General features: G+C 36.3%; 1 protein-coding gene across 3 annotated transcripts in view; it reads right to left on the bottom strand.

The window, feature by feature from the left end:
* Window positions 1-19,652, bottom strand: part of DPH6 (diphthamine biosynthesis 6) — a 210,120-nt gene extending 190,468 nt beyond the window's left edge. For 2 of the 3 annotated variants that reach the window (XM_037395503.1, XM_037395504.1), the window contains exons 1-3: window positions 19,467-19,652; window positions 15,324-15,418; window positions 12,852-13,045 (exon numbers count right to left, since the gene is read on the bottom strand). In XM_037395503.1, the coding sequence (XP_037251400.1) occupies window positions 12,852-13,045; window positions 15,324-15,418; window positions 19,467-19,489 (312 nt within the window). In that variant the 5' untranslated portion in view covers window positions 19,490-19,652. Of the gene's footprint in view, window positions 1-12,851; window positions 13,046-15,323; window positions 15,419-19,466 lie in introns of those variants that run through there. The other variant, XM_037395505.1, reaches the window with a different exon arrangement.
* Between the last annotated feature and the right edge of the window lie 363 nt (window positions 19,653-20,015).

Below are 20,015 nucleotides of genomic sequence, written 5' to 3'. Positions count from 1 at the left end.
ATAAACAACAGTTATCTAGCTCTGTAAAATCACAAACCTTACAACTTAAACTCAAGTTCTACAAAATACTATATATTTATACAGATTAATCCTTTTCTTTGTCCTAGTACATTGGCCAGGGAACACAGAAGCTGAAGAAAACCAAGAAGACAAAGCTTATGCCAGGTAGTCTAATGCACCTACTTGGATGATATATTCTGTAATAATCTGTGCCTTCCTGAAATACAATGGTATCACTGGTTTTTATATCAAAATACATGACCCCAAAAAAGGCCAAAACCCATCAAATATTGTATGCAGTACAACTTACCAGGTCACACTGTGTAAGCAGAACAACACAAGGAGAAAAAAAAAAAATAGGGGGTGGGGTGGGAGTGTGGATAACACAAGACAGCAAAACAAGATGCCTAAGGAATGTAGAACAAACAGGTCCATAAGAAAATACTTCAAAGGAAGAGTGCTCATTTGGTTTTAGTCCCTAACTCCTCAGTATCTACTGACATTTCACAGTTGTTTTATGAATATTATCTATACTTCCTACAGTTATAAAAACAGACAGGCCATCAAGTAACCAAGTAAATCCTAAATACTATTTTTTTCTTTAAAAATATTATGCCATCTCTCATGTGATCAAGTTCCACAGAAAGAAAGAACATCTTAATAGTAGAATTTTAAAAAGTCTTTACAAATATATCCTAAAAAAAGAGGTCTTAAAACTTAAATTTAATCATAAAGACTCCCTTGGGGTCATAAACATTACCAGTGTGAAAAGTCAGTATTTCTTTTGCTATGCCAAATAACGTTCCATTTTAGATTGCTGTATTTATTTTTCTTCTTATAATTAGTGCTATAGCATAGGCAGCTGTTAACCAAGTAAACTGGAATAGATATTTATTATTTTCTATACAAAAGACATTCCCAACATTGTCTACACATCTTTTGGTATTTCAAGTCAAAGAAATACTGAAAATTAAAATTAAGATGACCTTCAGAAATACCCTTAACTACCCCCTGCACTAACTCAGATTTTATGAAAAGATATTTGAAAATTATTCAGTGATCACTCTTAAACAAGTTATTTGAAAACAAGTATTTTCAACTACAAATTTACCTTAAACATATATTCTCCTTCACTAAATACTTCAGGCAGGGATCATGTAATCCAAATAGACGAAAAGAAGTGTGGTATTTTGGGGGGAGATAATGATTGTAGGATGGGGTACATTCATCACTGACATATTAACTAAAAAAAGAAAAGTATGTGGACTAAACGGGACGTTTCCTATAAGCATTTGCAGTGGCTGCTCTGTCACTTCTTTGCCCAGTCTTGGTAAATTATACCAGCTCACAGTAGACAGAAAAGCTGTAATTCATCGTAATGTAATCAACATTTATCACTATTCTAATAAAGTTGAATCTTAATTTGCTAGTTTCATTGCAAGAAAATACATCTTATTCATTTCTCCAAATAGCATCTTAACTATCTCAAACGTTGCAGTTTAAAATTAAATCCTTCTCTCATTGCCAACCAGATCACACCTATAACAATTTATTCATTAAAATATTATTTTAATTAAGAATTCATTTTCTAAGCCAAATTCCCACTGATCTGAATGACAGATTTGTCTAAAGACAGTGAACTATGATGAAGTTCCATTGAAAACACTAAAATCATATCTAAAGTAGCTATTTACTTTAAAGTAGAAATTTATATCGCTTCCTTTTTCTAATACCTAATTTCTATCCTTTCTTCATGAAGTAAGCTTTCAAGATCACTTTAAAAATTAAACAATCCATGGTTTGGCCATATTACAGAATTAATACTTCTTTTACCATAGAAAACCCACATGCATGAAGAAGCTCACTAACAAAAATGAAACAAAAAATCCCCTGATATCCAAGATTAACAATTATGCAATCAATGCAAAAATTAAGCTTGAGTCAGAGTTTCAGTTAAATTTAGAGTGAAGTAAAGTAATTATGACCAAATTTAACATTACTTTTTTGCCAGTAGAGTAATGGTTGCTTTACTCAAAAAACATGGGTCACCTTTTTAACTTCTGCAATCATTTTATGTTAATGGATAGTAAATATGGGGTATTTTGTGGATTACCCAGTGCACATTATGCCATAATAGTTGCTTCCTCCAGCAACATTTCAGTATACAAAACCTCATGGTAAAAAGTAAAGACAACATATGACTAGAGACTACCCATAAAACAGGCAGACAAAAAACCAAAGCTTTTACACACTACAATCCTGAAGCATCTCACCTCTTAACTTAATTTTAAATTAGTCTTCATGATCATTTATTACCAGATCTCAAATACTGCAAGAAGTGGTTTGTGATGTACTATTTACTTCACCAAAATTCTTATCACTTGTTACACAGAAAAAATGGTCTTCAGAAGCAGAAAGCTAGTGCGTTTATCTACCCACTCTTCCAAATGAACTAAGGCATGTGGGCAGTCATGTGTTTTACACAAATCATTAGAGATACAGGAATGTTTTGAATAGCCATCAATGGTTACATCATTAACTATAATTTACTGCAATGACTTATGATTTTCATTTCATAGAAGTGCATTAAGAGTGTGTTCTACACATACATTAACACTCCCCATCATAAAATAAAGCCATTTAACTTTTCACAGAGTGACTTTTACGATGCTGTTACAGAAGAAACTAATTGGAGTTAAAGCATTTATTTTCTAAAAGGTCATGCTTTTTTATTGTAGTTTATAATATTTAAATGGCAGCATATGAGTGTGAATGTACGTATGCGAATGCAGGGAACAATACTGTAACCCATCCGACAAGTTCTGCAGAAAACACAGAACAAAAAGTTATTTGCATATCAAGCTATAATGAGGTAAAAGATAAATCTAAATTGTAAACGAGTTTTGGAGACAAATCAATGCTAATGAACAACAATTACTTCAGTCACTGTGTGAATTAAAACAACATCATTAATAAAGCTTAGGTGTTCTGCTGATGAGTATGTCTTTAGTCACCAGCAGATCATACAAGACTTAGTTTAGGAGAAGCAACAAGCACAAACGAACTAAGTTTTAAATCACTTTGTTTTGAAGCTCCACTTCAATCAAAAACTTCAGGAAAGCCTACACAACTCAGAAAATCCCATCCAGTTTTAACGACTGCCCTGAATGCCTGATAAAATCTCAGATTTTCACTAGATAATGACAAGAGAGCTTATAAACCTAAAAGATGACTCAGAACAGTCTCTTTTGTTCCCTTTCGTGCATATAAAATAGTCAGTGAAAAAGCAAAATGTTTCCTTAAGAAATAAAGGGCTTTTGTTTGAGCTAAAAATAAGTCTACGCATGCTGTTCTTTACCTTGAATGCTCAAAACCAGCTGCAGGTAGTAACCATGTATGGAGAAACTACAGAGGGCACTGTTGTATCAGTTTTCAGGAGTTACAACGGTGACAGGGCCCGAGAACAGAGAAGGCTGTCAGGAAAATAAATAACTAAAGAATCCGGAGTTAGAAGAGCATGCAAATGCACTAAACCTAAAACAATAATAAGGCAAAAAGACTCAAGCTGTATTTCTGAAGGAAAATGGAGTGAAAAAAAAGTTCACATAACAGACTGTCAGGCTGATAGGAATACTGCAGGGCACTCGTTTGGCATTTTCCTTTGTAGTACTTTCCATGGAAAAGGTAACTAATCATAGCGCCGCCTTATCCTTTGCAAACAGGAACCTATTACTGGAATCCCACTCATAATCAATATGAAAATGAGTGATGACTGTTATGCAATTCTTTCACAGGCAGAATTTATCAACAGAAAGAGTATCTCCATACCGTACCGTCCTTTTACAGTCTAAAAAGGCCAGTTCCGTTTTATTCCTTTTCATAAAGAGAGTTACAAATCAATCATTTCTGTTTTGAAAATGATAACGTTGGTGCAATATAAACCAAATGAAATCCCAGCCTTTGGAGAAGAATTAAATTTAAACAGACTGATCAGAAACAGTAAAGCGTCCAGCTGAAAACAATGTAACCATGCAACTGCTGTATGTATGCCATGCATATCAAAGCGGGGGGCGGGGGTTAAATAAGTCAGCTTAAATAACTTAGTAATTGTATAAGAAAGCAAAATGATTTTTACACAAAGAATGAGCTTCAGAGATAAAAATATTTCTGAAGACAGATTTGATAAATGTTTTACTGTTCATTTATATGAAAGCTCACCTGTCCTTGATTGTATTTTATTAGAACTAACCCCAATTACATTTCATTAAACACTAATCAATATTAAAACATAGATTACTGCTGCCTAATGAGAAATGTAAATAATACAAAGCTGCCAGTTACCTCAGCACAGAATAAGATAATTCATTTTTTATATTTCTCATTTTTATCCTTAAAAAGCTTGATGAAGATGCCAAGAAAGATACCAAAGTACAGAAATAAGACACGGATAGTACCATCCATTTAAATGGAAGCATAGAGAAGAAAGGTGTTGCTCTTTTTCAACTATGTGGTGACAAAACCCACAAGCAGCATGTTTTACAGTACTACAACAAAAAACAGCACTGTTATGAACACTGATTCAGATTTGTATTTAAAAATGAAAGGCTACGCGGAAGGTCTTTTCAAATTAAGTCAGGCAGTAACTTCATAATAAACCAGAGAATAAATAGGTTAACAGAGAAGATGCCCAAGCAAACAAAACGTACCAGAAAATTGTCTACACCTATATGAATGCATGAACAAAACAAAATCAAAACCACTGACAGTGCCTGTGGATACTCGCTCACATCCATATGCATAAGAACTGTGATGGTAACTGTGGTGGAACTGTGTCTCTAAGCATGCAAAGACAGAGGTACTACATGAAAGGAAACTGCCACAGAAAATAAAAATCCTCTTTTTTTTTTTTTTTTCTTTAAAATCACAAAACCAGACAACACAAATACACCAAGCAGGACCCCGGTTCCTTCACAAGCCACTGAGACCGGGAATTCCTTCTAAGTGATTCTCAGTGATTAAGTAATTCTTTCAAGCCACTTGTTAATAGAAGATAAATAAAACCAAAAACTAATGTGCACGTCAGGAATAGGTTTCATCCAGGTTTTACCACCTTTGGCTTCCAAACTGGTCCTGTATGTGCAATGTTAAGCGGAAAAGTTCACTAAATTTCAAATGCATATATATTCTGTCTTTAGCCTAATTCTGTTCCTACATCAGAATTATTTTAAAATTGCTGAACATACTACCAGTCTAGTAATATGTTAGCTCTTGTTTTTCATCAGCATTGTTTCTAGCAGTCTAGTTTTGCTAAAATAAAGCTTTATCTTATTTTATGGTATCCAGGTATTAATAAAATTTCACTAGCATTCCTTTTATCCTCCTTCTGATGTTTATATGATTGTAGGCAGGCAGGTTGCATGCATGTAAACAAAATGAACAGTTTGTTAGATGCACAGTATTAATAAAATAAATGTATATTAACCTACTAAATATACACTACAACACTAGGCTAAAACAGGTGAAGTTCTCAAGATACATGTTTGTTCTATGTAAAACCTAACTGCATTTTAACTCAGAAATGTTATAGTTCATTCCTACAGATATGCAATCGGATCCAAATGGGACTGTTACTGAGGCTGTTGAGTCTATGCACGTCACTTAAATAGAATTGAAACCATGAAAAAAGTTTTGATAACATTTACAAAATTGACTTAAACATCTTAATGTATTTTTCCATTTAACTACAATACTGAATGCCAAAATGTTAATAGATAACTCTCTAAATATTCAAGATATTTAACAAGATACTTGAGGTTCCTTTCTCCCCATGCAACACAGCACATTAAAACTAATTTTACTATCGTAATTTATTCAAAGCTTGATTATGAGCAAAAGCTGCAAGAAGAAATACAGCATTGTTGATTCATACACAAGCATTTCACTTAACTACATTGGATAATAGCAGTGCTCCTAAAGGAGTATAAAAGCAAAGTGATTAGAAGTCATTACTGTTAATTAGCATTCACTTTACATTGATAGGGATGAACCTTTTCTGTGCTGAACAAATGGAAAGCTTTTATCTGAAAGTCTGCCAAACCTGGTCAAGGTAGGCATTGAAAGAGTGTCAGTGACCAGTAAGTTGAATTCAAAACAACAATAACAAAAAAGCAAAACAAAATCTAAGGATGTATCATCATCCAATTAGTGAAATTCAGTTTTTAAACAGGAAAAGGTTTGAAGGGAATGAGTAAAACTGGAAACTCATACTTCACATTCTGCAATCTCACTGATAAAAGGAGGAAATGTGTGTTTATCAAACTTGCTGCGAGTGCACAGTTCATTTGGCGTCCTGTAAACAATGCCTGGCTGCCCATTTCCAAATGCATGTGAGAATCTTGCAACCCAGAACATCATATTCAGCAGGCAAGGTCACAGTAGAGATGCCCTGGAAATGGGAAATTAGGAAAACTTGGCAATCAGAGGTTTAAAGCTGACCAGAACAAGCCCTCGGGCTTGCTTACCATCTTATACCACCAGCCTGACTGTCTCTGCTTTTTCAATATTAACACAACAAGACTGAGAGTGAGTAAAAACAACTCCATGCACCTAACAGGGAGAAATACAGTGACTTTTTTGTTTACATAAAGCTCAACATTTCTCACGGTAAGAAACTATCTCAAAGACGTTGCTCAAGATCCCCTTCTGCAAAAAAAAAAAAAAATTGACCCTTCCTGAACAGTTCAGATGAGACATGGAGAATGACAGGCATCCTGTTGATTAAAAAAATGTCCTTGTTCCCACCTCATTTTAAAATTCAATCTAAAAAAAAAACCCAAACAAAACAAACAACAAAAAAACCCCAACCCTGTTTTGTGAATAGAAATAAATAAATAATTGTATTTTACATTGCTTAAAGCACTGCCAACTATGCAATTACTTATTACTCTCTTCCCTTAATCCACACTGTTATTCACTGCTGATGGCAACGGTCAACCCCTTACTGGAGGAAGCTAATGGTCATTCCCTAGCTGGAGAAAGCTAAGGAGCTCTACTCCAGGATTAGTTAAAAGAAAAAATAACAAGTAAAAAAAAAATAACTGTTGAACGTTATGAGTTCAAAGGGACAATGCATATTCTCACAGATAACATCTACTCATTGTAAAAGATAGAGGAACCTGGTTTATACCACATGAAAAACCACAGCAAATATTTGGTCTCCAAAAAAAAAAAAAAAAGATCATATTTTATGAAGAAACATGGTTATTTATTTCTTGTCAGTGCAGTAACCATTTCATACAATTTCTAAAAGTTCACGTTTAACTTTCCTGTCTAAAGGCAAAAAGAAATGTGCTAAGAGATATGGTCTCCAAATGTTCACCTAATCAACATGAGCAGAAGAGGGCCCAAAATATAAATTCCGTGGTTTTTTATCTACCACTGCTCCCCCTAACTGGGCACTTGAAGATTATTCAGGATGTTTTTTCAATACTGATGTTATAATTTCCCTTACTGTACATAAATTCTATGTTTCAAATGCTGAATTATATATAAAGTTAACCTATCAAAATATCAAGGGCACAGTATTCTTCATTTGCAATAATCTTAAAATATAGGGAGAAAAATTAAGGAAGAGTGATTATTCTGGAAATTTGGCCGAAAGACAAATACCTCCTCCTATAATTTAATCTTTTTCAAAAGTGTTGAAAAATATACCCTTGAGGAATTTGTCTATACATCTACAAATAAATCATAATGGGAAAAATATCAGATTTTCTTCAACTGGAAACATGTGAAATGATAACTAGAACAGAACTGTTCTGCACACTTCTGAACTCTATGAATCCTAATCAGTGAGAGGGGGAAGCTACCTACTTTGTCTGAACCTACTAACTGCAAAATTAGTTTGGTGAACAGGATGCTGAGGTCCTCAGATTACAGATTCTTAAAGTCAATCAGGATTCCCTAACAATATTTAGATCTTTAAGACTCCTAAGAAAATCTGCAAACCTTATCTGCATGAGTTAAGAGTACATTATTAGTCTTTATTCACGTCAATACTGCCACTGAAGTCACGAGGACTACCAAGAGCTGATTAAAATGGATATATAAAAGCCAAAAGACTACTTCTAAATACTTTATTGTTATGCATTTAATAACAATGAAGAAGTGAAGCAACGCCTGCAGTAGAATACCAAGTTACATTTATTAATGTGTTTTTCCTGATGGGAGCATCTAAATGTTTGGCTGTACAAAAGCCACAGAAAATCAGTCATCAGACTGAGTCCAAGAACTCTTTTTACTCACTGGCCACAGCAGCTAAATTCTGGAGAAGGATGAAAGACTGTTTCCTTAGCATGGAAGACTATTAGCAATAACAAGGAAGCGAAAGCTTCATCTTCTGTGGGGGAATTAAACCCTATCCAAAGGCCACAGAATAACCTTGTATTTCATTCATTCACCTTAAACTCCAAAGAACTGTTTCATGAAGTGCTCAAAGTCTTAGGGAGTTTATATGAATAATGATAGGACTGAAGTTACCTCTATTCCACCTGAACCTGCACAGCATCTGAGACAAAATATCATCTTAAATAACATCTAAAACTACACAGCTATTGCAATTTTAACTCTCAGACAAGAATACTTCCTGTCTTCAGTAAACATCAGTCCGGGTTCACTTTAAAAATCATGATTCTGTGCTTTAAAAATAACTATAAAATATGGGTTGTATTAATAAGTTCTTCATTGCTGTAACTAAAAACCATGTTACTCATTCCTACTGACTGAGTTATAAGATCAGTGTTCCAGAATATGACAATATTTTAGAAAATAATTTTTCTTTCTTTCTCCTTCCACATTACTGATAAAATGAAACAGTGCCACAAGCAAAGGCTATTATTCAAATGTTTCATACATGCAATATATCCAACATCAATTCTTATTTTTCAGCTGACGATCAATAGATTATATCATAATTAATAATCCTTCAGTCCTGAGATCCAATATATTAATTTATTTCAAGTGTACTCTGTTTTTTTGTAAGCTTGCAGGTTCTGAAGCCACAAAGTGCACCACAATAAGAACTCTGACAGAAATAACATGTTAAAGCTGAAAATGCACTGAAAATCAACTTCCATGCTTTATAATAAACACGGCCAGATATATTACAAAGAAACTGTAAATATAATCAATTTTTAAATACTAATTTCGAAAAACTCAAGTCATGAAAAATGTTATTGAAAAAGATGAAAAAACAGCTAGAAGAAAAAATGTTTTTATCAAGTTCAGGAATTCTACAAATTACTCCAGCAGTGGAAACTTACCCAATAAAGGCAAAGCCTTCCCAGAGCAGAGGAGATAAGGCAAGAAACTTGGAAGAGGACAGAACTATCTACTGGAACCCAGAACTGAAACAAATTATCTTAAACTGAACTGGAATCTGCTACAACTTCTGCCCTAAACAAAAGTTTAGCCATAGTCCCATAAGACACAGAAAACAATCCAAGATTCAAGTCATCTGACACTACTTCTGCATGTGCTCGCATAAAACATCAATGTATTATTTGGACAAGAGCACAATTACATTGAAAAGGGGAGAAAGCGGCTAAATATGCCTATATTGAGAAGTAAGTTTCATAAAAACACTTCCATGCTAAAGTCTTTCCAACCACTAACAGGAAAGAAACACAGTTTTCCCACATATTTACTGGTTTAAAAGACAGTGCCACGATAAAACCCTGAAGGAAATTCAGATATCTAAGAAACCCTAGTGTTTACATGCTTTGCTGGAAAAATCTCCAGTACATAAAGCAACACACATGGACAAACAAGGGTATTGGTAATCCCTATTCAGTAACATGGAATGTAGATTAAATTATTCCTTAGATGTCAGTGTCTCACAAAGTAAATATCCTACTATCTGGTGAGGACTGCATAGTAAGATACATTGAGACATCATATATTTCACAATATATATTGAATACAGAATCTAAAACGGGGCGTTAGGCAACTAAAAAATAAATATAAACTTCCTTCATACCTAGCAATCATCTGGGTTTGTGATGATAAAATTAGCAGGTTTAAAGTTATCGGCAGTCAATATCACTTTGAGTCCCACGAACTAGAACAGGACTGTCGTCCTGGGTTTCTCAGCACTGCAGGGGAATATTTAACTTTTTAGAAATCTTGCTCTTGTAACATTGATTTTAAAACATCAAACACTTTTGAATTCATACTAGTTTTTCAAATATGTTTTGTTTAAATTTTTTATAAAGTACTTTCAATACAAGCATTCTTTACAAATGGAAAGAGAGGCACACTATGTGATTTTGATCTAGACACACCTTTCCTGTATTCTCACGCCTAAACCATTTGACAGAAAAATGGAGCTATGTTAGTTTGACCAGTGTTTTGAAATTATGTCCACTCAAGGTTGCATTTTGACAAGGTTTCCCCAGAATTCCTCCCCTCCCTTTGACAGAATGCAAATTGAGCTCTCTGTTTAAAAAAAAATTAACATCTGGGGGAAAAAAATCCTAAAGCAAAATCCTCAGTGATTAAGGCTTATGTAGTAAAGCTACAAAACTGCACTTATAAAAAAAATGTGAAAAAATAGAAAGCTTTCAAAGTTAGTGTTAACACACAAAAGAAAATTTTTCATGTCTTTTTCTTAAAACTAAAAAAAACCCTCAGACTTACAGCTGCTGTAGTTTATGCCCCCCTGATAATTTTGCAATTATTCATCAGAATATGCAAGACTTCTACTGAAACTTCTGCACCAGAATTTCGTAGATAGGTTTGACTGTAAAGACATGGTTATCCAAAGTCTAACATAAAGGCAGTATATTGCTAATATATATGTCTTTAAAATATCATATAATGTAACTAATATTTCTACACAGGAAAGGAATAGTTATTTAGTTCCAGACAACTTGATAACATCTCTTTCAACTATAGTCATAATTATCATGTACAAACTTCCAAAGCAGAAGTTGTCAAGATTTAACATTAGCATTAATTTATGTCAGACATCCATTTCTCCAAAGACAGCAAGAATTGAAAAGGAAGTATCATCTTAATTGCCACTAATCTGCCTGTTTTTAATTAAATTGATCAATAATTTATTATCGTACCCAGTGGCAGAAAGCTGTTAGCATGCAGCTTTGAGAGACAGCATATACTAGTCCTTCTAATTTCTATCTTGGTTCAAACATAATTTAAAAATACTGCACCACATTTCTTTCAACTCCTGTACTGCATGATATGCACATTCCATTTAAAACCTCTGTGAAGCACTCTAGAGCATAATCATAGAATCACAGATTCATTTAGTTTGGAAAAGACCCTTAAGATCAATCGAGTCCAACTGTGAACTTAACACTGCCAAGTCCACCAGTAAACCATGTCCCTAAGGACCACGTCTGCATGTCTTTTAAATACCTTCAGGGATGGTGACTCAACTACTTCTCTGGGCAGATTATTCCAATGCTCAATAATCCTTTCAGTGAAGAAATTTTTCCAAATATCTAACTTAGATCTCCCCTGGTACAACTTGAGGCCATACAGCCTATACGCACTGTTCTCCTGTTTCATAGTCTCATACTCCAGTATGGGTATATGATCTTGATTTTACTTTAGAGAAACATGATTTCCCTGCCAAAATTGTTTAGAAGATGTAACATTCGACTCCCAACATGGTTCAGGAAGCATTGTGCACTCAAATCACATTCTTAGGTCTTATCTGTACATTTGTGGGGTTTTTTTAACTGAACAAGTAAGCCTGAAGATTTTAGGTTCATGAATCTCAGTTCTTATTTCAATGGAGGAAAGGGGGCTAGAACATGTTCAATACCTGAATTGAAGGCTACAAATATCTTTAGCTGAAGTTTCAGGAAGTAGTCTACATGTCTGATCAATAAATTTAAATGTGCATTTACTTTTTTTTTTAAATAGCAATTGATACGATTTTCTGAACATTGTCTTAGCATTGTGTATCTGTGCAGTGCTTCTGTATTGTTTCAGTACTGTGCGCTGCAGTCAGCAACACAATTAAGTGGTATAGACATAGCACGTTCACTCAAATTTTGTGTAAAACACCTGGGGTCAATGAGAGGTTTTTTATTTAGTTCAGTGACTTAATTCTGATTTCATTCCAGTGAAAAATAAAGTACTACATTAAACATTTTGGAAAAGAGCAGAGAATAACTTTCTAGTGGTTTAGGAAATATGCATATTATCTCCCTTTAATTGGTTTTATAGCAAAAAAAAAGATTGATATATGGTATTACCATTATGTGATATATTAGAATATAGTTACAAGGCTACCTGTAGAGACAAACTGACATTGTAAAATATGCTGTAATACCTTGTGAATAACCTGCAACATACAAGCAAGTAACAGATTCAGGTTTACAGAGCATAAGCATAGACAAACGGAAATGTCTAGACATTACTTTCCATACATCGATAAATGCAGAAAACCCAAAAGATCTCTCATTCCAGTAATCAAGCAATGCATTATTTCAAACATGAAACTACATAAATATTTTATTTATAGATAATTTTCACAATTATGGTTTTTGTAGAATATGCTCAGCGCCTGTTACAGGTGTCTTTATTAATTAGGAACAAGGCTTTGGCTTGAAATAGGAATTAATAAGTCTCATTTAAATTGGGGAAAAAGGAATAAAGTTATGCTATATATTTACCATGCTAGGAAGAACAAAGGAATAGAAATAAAACCTGTAAAAGTGTTCACTTCCCTTAAATATTTAAGTGGATCATTTACTTAAATTTATAAATGAGTTAAGCAACATACTTGTCTCCAGTTATTTAAGTCTTTTCATTCAGCATACCTTAACAAGTTTCATGAGGTGGTAAAGGTCTTCAACCTCATCCTCCTGACATGTGGTATACACTTTTCCAGTATTTACACTGGTACCCTTTATGAAACCACGATAGAGTGGCAAATCCAGTGCATCAGCATATAGGTCAATGGCATGGTGTCCTACTGTCTGATACATATAGCTGTCCAATTCATCAGTCTGCCCTGCCACAGTTAAGAAACAATCATATTAGGTACATTACTTCAACAATTACTACAGATAATCATAATACTACAAAGCACTGAGAAAATCTAAATGTTAATATTTTTTGGTTCACAAACAGATGTTTGGTGACAATACCTCTATAAACATGGAAAGAAAAAAAATAGATTTCTTCACCCAACAGACGTATGGAGAGGAAGACATCTGTCACAAACATGCTGCCTATTTCAAAATTGTGGTGTCTATTTCTTCCTTAGTATTTCTCCCTGCTTCATCCAAAAATCTCGTAACAGTCCAATTCTGCTCCTATTTATATGGTAATTTTAATAGGATCACAGTTCATAGACACAAACCCATATGCATTTCAACATACTCAGAGCAAGAAATTTGGAATGCACTGCAACACAGAGAATAAGCAATAAGTTGTCAAATTTACAAAAACTTTCTTGTTAAAATTGTTGTCATGGTCATCAGGAAAGAAGAAGAGATTATTTCTACTTAAGTAGAATAAAAGTAGACTGCTGTAACATTTTGACATTGCTTAATATATAAAAAGAAAACGAAATCTGTTGTAATAGCCAGGCCCTTTCTACCTTCACTCCTTTTAAAATTAAGCTTGAAATGAAATCAACAATTCGCCACCATTTCCTTAACCAGGATGAAAAAATTAACCGAGTTTTCTTACAAGCAGTTTACAGGTAGAACATAAGAAAAAAACAGCCAAAATGCAGGCATCATGGATTAGAATTAAATCTCAAATTATATGATAAACCATTTACATATGAAATCTTTCAGATAATTTTTCAGATTATAAAGCAATATATTATTATTGGTGAAACCTCCACTTTATTTATTGAAAGCTAACACAGTTCACTATTTTAATGCTAATTTGTAAAACTGAAACTCTGCAACTCTGCCATATACCCATGTAGCACACCTTGCAAAGAAAAAGGTCTGTAACATTGATCAAGATAACTAATTTGTGATGTAACAATTAGGTCATGTCACATTCTATACCATACAACAGAGACACTTTTGCTCAAAATAGTCAAATACAAACCCATAATCACAACTAACCAACGTAGAGCAGAAGAGTTGATTTAAAAGAAAACTCAGTGTTTTTCAACATACATGAGTATGACAAGGTCTTTAAACTGATACTCAGTTCAGAATACACAGTTTCTTTATTAATTGAGACTCTCCAGGCAACAGTGGTACAAGATAAAATAAAATGAATGGCACAGAATCTGCTATTGCCTGAAGCACCTCAATTAACTTTCCACAAAATTTCCAACTACACACTTAAAGAGAGCATTTTATGATTTTAATGACAATATTCTGCATTTCTGATGTGGATAAATTAGTTTAAAGACAACATATTTCAACAAGATTAGAGATGATTATGTCCTAGCTACCCAGAAAATAAATTGTTCCTGTACTCTTCAGCATTTTCCAGTTGTATCCGTGACTCATTTGTGATGGCAGCTCCCATTTTCCTTCACTTTCTGTGTATCTTCTTACTATACAGTTACCAGATATCACAATTTTTTAACATATGTTGACCAGTAAACCTATGTTAACATGCTTTAGCATCCTCCACTACTGACTGGGAAACAACTCACTTCCTTTTCAAGTCTCATTTCAAGTTCAATTCATGCTCTAGTCCAACACAGAAGTACTCAGCTCATCTTCTCACCTCACAGCTGACTTAAGACTACCTGAGTTTCTCCCATTCTCTTTCATAGAAACAGGTCTAGGTACAGCCTGTGACGAACTGATCAGTTCTTCAATCCATTTCACAAATGCTGGGTTAGAATAATGGAGGAAGATACACCAGGCTAAAACAAATGAGCAGCAGCAAAACTGCATATTTTTGGCAGCTGGTTTATGAAATGTTTTATGCCAGTTTAAAGCATTTCTAGAAATACAGTGTTTATTTGGTTTTATTATGTCTCTACCACCTTTTACTATCTGTGCTACTGAACTCACACAATCCCTTTGTTTACCACCAGGAATATTCATATTCTGCCTTCTTCAAATTGTGTAAGCCTTTCTTTTACTAATCTTCATTTTCTTCTGTTTTTTTCCCCTTTAAGGAAAAATACACTTAATACATCTCCATAGCTTTTCCCCCCACTACCTCTTTTAGGATTTCCAAATTGCCCTTCAATATGCAAAACTATATAAAAACACATAAAGGAACTTAATTCAGGCACTGCTCTGCCTTCATTGTTTCTAATATTAAAAAAAAATCTCCTTTAAGAAATATAGCTTTCATACCTGTGTTTTCGGCAGGTCTTAAATTGGCTAAAGCAACAATCTGATGCCCAGCAGCAACACACTGCATCATATTATAACAGCTGTCCTTCCCACCACTGTAAGAAAGAGAAAATAGTGTCAATTGAAAGTACTGATAAAAGTTTTAGCTTTTTATGATGTTTGCCTAACTACTTGAAAATTAATATCATCAGAGCTGGTCATAAAGTTTTGAAATAAAAAAAGAAGTTGCAAAATATTAACAGTAGGAAAAGGATGATTTCACCTTACAAGGTTTACTATATATGTATAGTGCCTACATACAGTATCCATAAAGTACATATTCAGTTTTGCATCTTATTACTAATCTGAAAGGCTCCAAGAAGAACAGCCACTTACACTGGAATCCCTTTAGAACCAGGACTGTCTTCTACTCCAGAGCGAAATTACCCTGTACTATTACTAGATAACTTGGATTTGAAACCCAGTATCTGCTCCAGAGAGTTGCCAGCATCAGCAATCTTTTTAAATGAAGACTGTCATGTTAGGAATAACATTTATCCTTCGTGGGATACTCTGCCTAAAGTATCAATGTTTTAAATGTATTTTCCATTCTCAAAAGCTGCAATTATTACAGGCAGCAGGTTCAGTTGACACAACATACAAATTTTTTACTGCATATAATTGCAAATAAAAATAATTACTGCTAATAAAAAAACCCAAAACAACAGAAAAACAAACAGAAATATATTCTTCTCTGAGGCCTAGAGATTACACTCTAACACAGAATATAGTTAATTTTTACATTCGTTCAAGATCTAGTGGAATCTTTTCCACTATCAGTGAGCAAAGAATCCTGTTATCCTGGTATAAGTCAAATATATTATTTTTCAGGGATTTTAATCACCATCAAAAAAAATATTACAGTCTAACAATGAAACTAAGAGTGCTCTAGAATACACACAGCTTGCGAAATCCACATTCAGACTCACAGCCTTCAAACTACAACTGCAGGTAGAGATTCTGTGCAGCTCCTTTAAATGCCAAGTCACAAAAACCAGTTCAGGGCAGGAACTGGAACAGAGATCTAGATCAGCTTCCTAAAACTTCGTCTTGCCTTAGAGTCACTGAGACATGGACAGATGAACAGATAGTACAAACAGTCCTAGCTACAACAGACCATCGGTTTTCTTGGGACCACACCATTACTAACAAACTTCAGCATTTCCAATGTAAAGTTCCAACTTTTATCTAACCCTCTATGCAAACGCTTAAAAGTGCATTACAGGAATGTAACCATAAACTTGTTCCCCTCAAATTCTGTTTTTATCCATGCTAAAATTCTGTATGCTGACCTTAATTTGCTGCATAACTCAAACCTAAAACAGAAATAGCGTAAATAACATGGCATCCTTTCGTACTTAACAGATTCTCATAAAGCAGTTGCTTATGTTTCAGTGCTATGAAAGTAAATATAAAAGTGATAATAAATAGATTCCTAATTCAAGGTTCCATCTCTACCTGACATCATTCTCATGCATACCTACAACTTTCTTCTAAAAAAAAATATTTTAAAAATCATGTGTTCATTAGTTCGGGATACTGTGCTTGATAGCTTGAAAACAGATCATATTTACTTCATAATGTGAAATTTCAGTCTTAACAGAATCATAATGAGACAAAGACTCTTTCCTTAATCAAAGCCTCCCACTAGGTCTGATTTCAACTCCATACACAACTTCAGACAAATAATTACATGACAGCAGATAATTGCCTGTGCTGTTTACAGCATTTCAGTATTATTTTTTTTAAATCAAAAATTAAAAGGACACTTGGATATGTCTATTAATCTTTTCTACTAATTTATAAAAAAAAGACATGTTAAGATAAGGCTACATTCAGATTTCCCACACATGACCACTGGTAACTTGACTGAAATTTGTAGAGTGCTCACTGGATCACATGCTACTACGTTGTGACTTATTTTCTGTATTACTGTTACCATAGCCCTAAAAACTAACCGTACCAAGAAACAAAACAAAATGGTGCCTACCTACAAGGCCTTCTAACCTAGCTGTTAAACACATGCTGGTTAAAACCAGTGAAGCCAGACAGCCCATGCTGTGGGAGGAAGGTGGACTCAGCACAGTCCCAGCCTGGCTGTTTTCTAATAGATTGTAACAAGAAAACCCAAAACCAAAACCCAAACTAAAACCAAACCAAAACCAAAGCAAAACAAACAAAGAAAACAAGCTTTACAAAGAGAGATGAAGGCAGGTACTGAGGTAGCCTGGGGACTCCTCTCTATTCTCATCACAGAAAAAAAATCACGAGGCCTTTTTGTAGGAAACCGACAAAGTCAGGCCACAGTCAGGGTTAGTTTTGACAGTGTTGCAAGTATGTTAACAGTTAGGCTTATAAACAAACAAAAAAAAAGAAGAAAAAAAATAAATAAAATAAATAAGGTAACCATAAAGATACAAGTCTATAAAAGACTTCTGAACAAAATTCCATTCACAAGTATAACCACTTACAGTAAGAAAATTCTAGAAGAATTAGAGTTGGAAAACATCATATTTCAAGTTGAAGACCGGCTTTAAAATGTCTATGATTTAGAACAAAACACAATACAGGATTTACCCCATAAATACCACCTTAAAGCAAGACTATCAACTTTAAGTGTGGCCAACATTTTAAAAGAAAAAGAAACAGCTTAAAGTAGTTTTATATATAATCCTGACCTTTTCAAAAGTAAGAAGCACTTTTCAAATACTTTTCCCCCCCTCTGATCTTTGAGGCTAGCTCTGTTACAAAGATTTCGGACACTTTGATGTCTCTTTAAAACTTTTCTTAAAACTATTACTGAAACTAAATCCATCCTTGTAAAATTGCCCATTAAAATAGCAACTGTGTTAGAAACCTGTTTTTAGGATTTTATTTCATCCTGCCTTTTAACACATTCCTCTGCTTAGAGCACATCAAAATAAATAAACCGGGAAGACCAAATCTTATCTATAAAACAAGAAAAAAGCATCAAAGCTGATTTTCCTACTTTGTATTTAAGCAAATCTTGAAAAACATAGATAACATTTGCTGTATTTTTTCCTCTTTGGATGATGTTTGGAATGATTTGGAACTGTTGTGGCCAAACCCCGATTTCAGATTTCAGCAAGGTGTGATATTTGACAGTGCCTGAGGGAATTTAATACATTAGATGTAAGACTTCAGTTACTGCATCCAAAAATAAAAATACACTGCTCCCATCTGCACAATTCTTTTCTGTTTACAGGCTTCCTACCTTGTTGGTAAAAGAACACACCTGTCCTTGTTCAGAAAAAAAGTCAATGGCTTTCCACAAAAGTACAAACAAGCTGTTTACAGTACAAGAACTGCAGAAACTGATGGAAAGCTGCAAGAACACAGAGGGAGTGAGCACAGTAGCCCCTGACAGATAGGGCTGGGTCCGACTGCAACTACTTCAATGAGTGATCTTCATCTTTTCAAAAAATGAGCAAAATTAAATCTCTCTCAAAAGGCACACCAGAAAAATCTACCGTTAAAGAGTTCAGAAAATTTATCCGAAGACAGTTAAGATATTCGGAAAGGAAAAGCAGCTGGAAATTGAACTGCAAGCGAGCAAACCCCCTCCAACCGCGGGGCATGCGGCAGCGGCTCTGCACCCCAGGGACCGCTCCCCCCGGCGCCGCAGGCGGCTTGCTTGGGAGGCCGGGATAACGGGGAGCAGGCGGCCGGGGAAAATCACTGTGGGTGGTGTTTTCGGGGGGGGGGGGGGGGGGTGTTTGCTTAGTTTGGGCGTTTGGGTTTGGGTGGTTGGGTTTTTTTCCTTTTTAAACAGACAGTAGTAGCTCTTGAGCATCCCGGCAGCAAGGGAAAAGCCGAAGAGAAACTGTTGCCGCGTTACCCCGCGGAGCGGCGGGGACCGGCCCGCCGCGGCCCCGGAGGCACCCAGCACGGGCAGCCAGCGCGGGCAGCGGGACGGCGCCGCAGCCGCCCGCGCCGGGCAGGGGCAGGCGGGGAGCGCACGGGCGGCAGGGCCGGGGCAGGGGCGCTCCCCAGCGGGCGGGCGGGCTCGGCCTCTCCCCGCGCCCCGCTCCGCCTGCCAGACGCCCCTCGCTCACCCGCACGGGCGCTCCCCCAGCCCGTTACCTGATCAAAGCCACTACTCTCATGTCGCTCACGGGCGCGGGGGGCGGTAACGCGAACGGGGAGGTGCGTGACAGCTGCGAAACGCAGCGGGGAAGGAAGCCGGCCAGCCAGGGCCACGCGCGCCGCCGGCTCCTCCGTTGCTACCGCTACCGCTTGGCCGCCTCCCGTCAGTGGACCCTCCTCCCGGGGCAGACCGGGAGACTGCCTGAGCAACCGGAGGCACGGCAGGCCGCCGCCCGCCCGCGCCCGGGAGAGCCGCGCCGCCCGTGCCGCGGCCCCGGGAGCCGCCGCGGGGGCTGAGGCCAGGCGCGGCCCGGGCACGGGCGGGGCGGAGGGCGCGGCCGCGGAGGCAGCGCGCAGGACGCCTATGGCGGGCAGGGAGGCCGCGCCGGTAGGCCCGGGCGGGCCGCCCGCTGCGGGGGCTGCCGCGAGAGGCGGGCGCGGCCGCGGGAGCGCCCCGGCGTTCCTGTCGCCTACCCCTGCCCGCCTTTTTCCTTCTTGCCGGCTGCAAGCAGTAACGGAGCTGTTCTAAGCGAACGATTGCGTTCT

This window comes from Falco rusticolus, chromosome 7 (genome assembly GCF_015220075.1).
Source record: "Falco rusticolus isolate bFalRus1 chromosome 7, bFalRus1.pri, whole genome shotgun sequence".
Lineage (NCBI taxonomy): Eukaryota > Metazoa > Chordata > Aves > Falconiformes > Falconidae > Falco > Falco rusticolus.
Note: the sequence above shows the minus strand (reverse complement) of the source record. Positions and strands in the feature narration are given on the sequence as shown.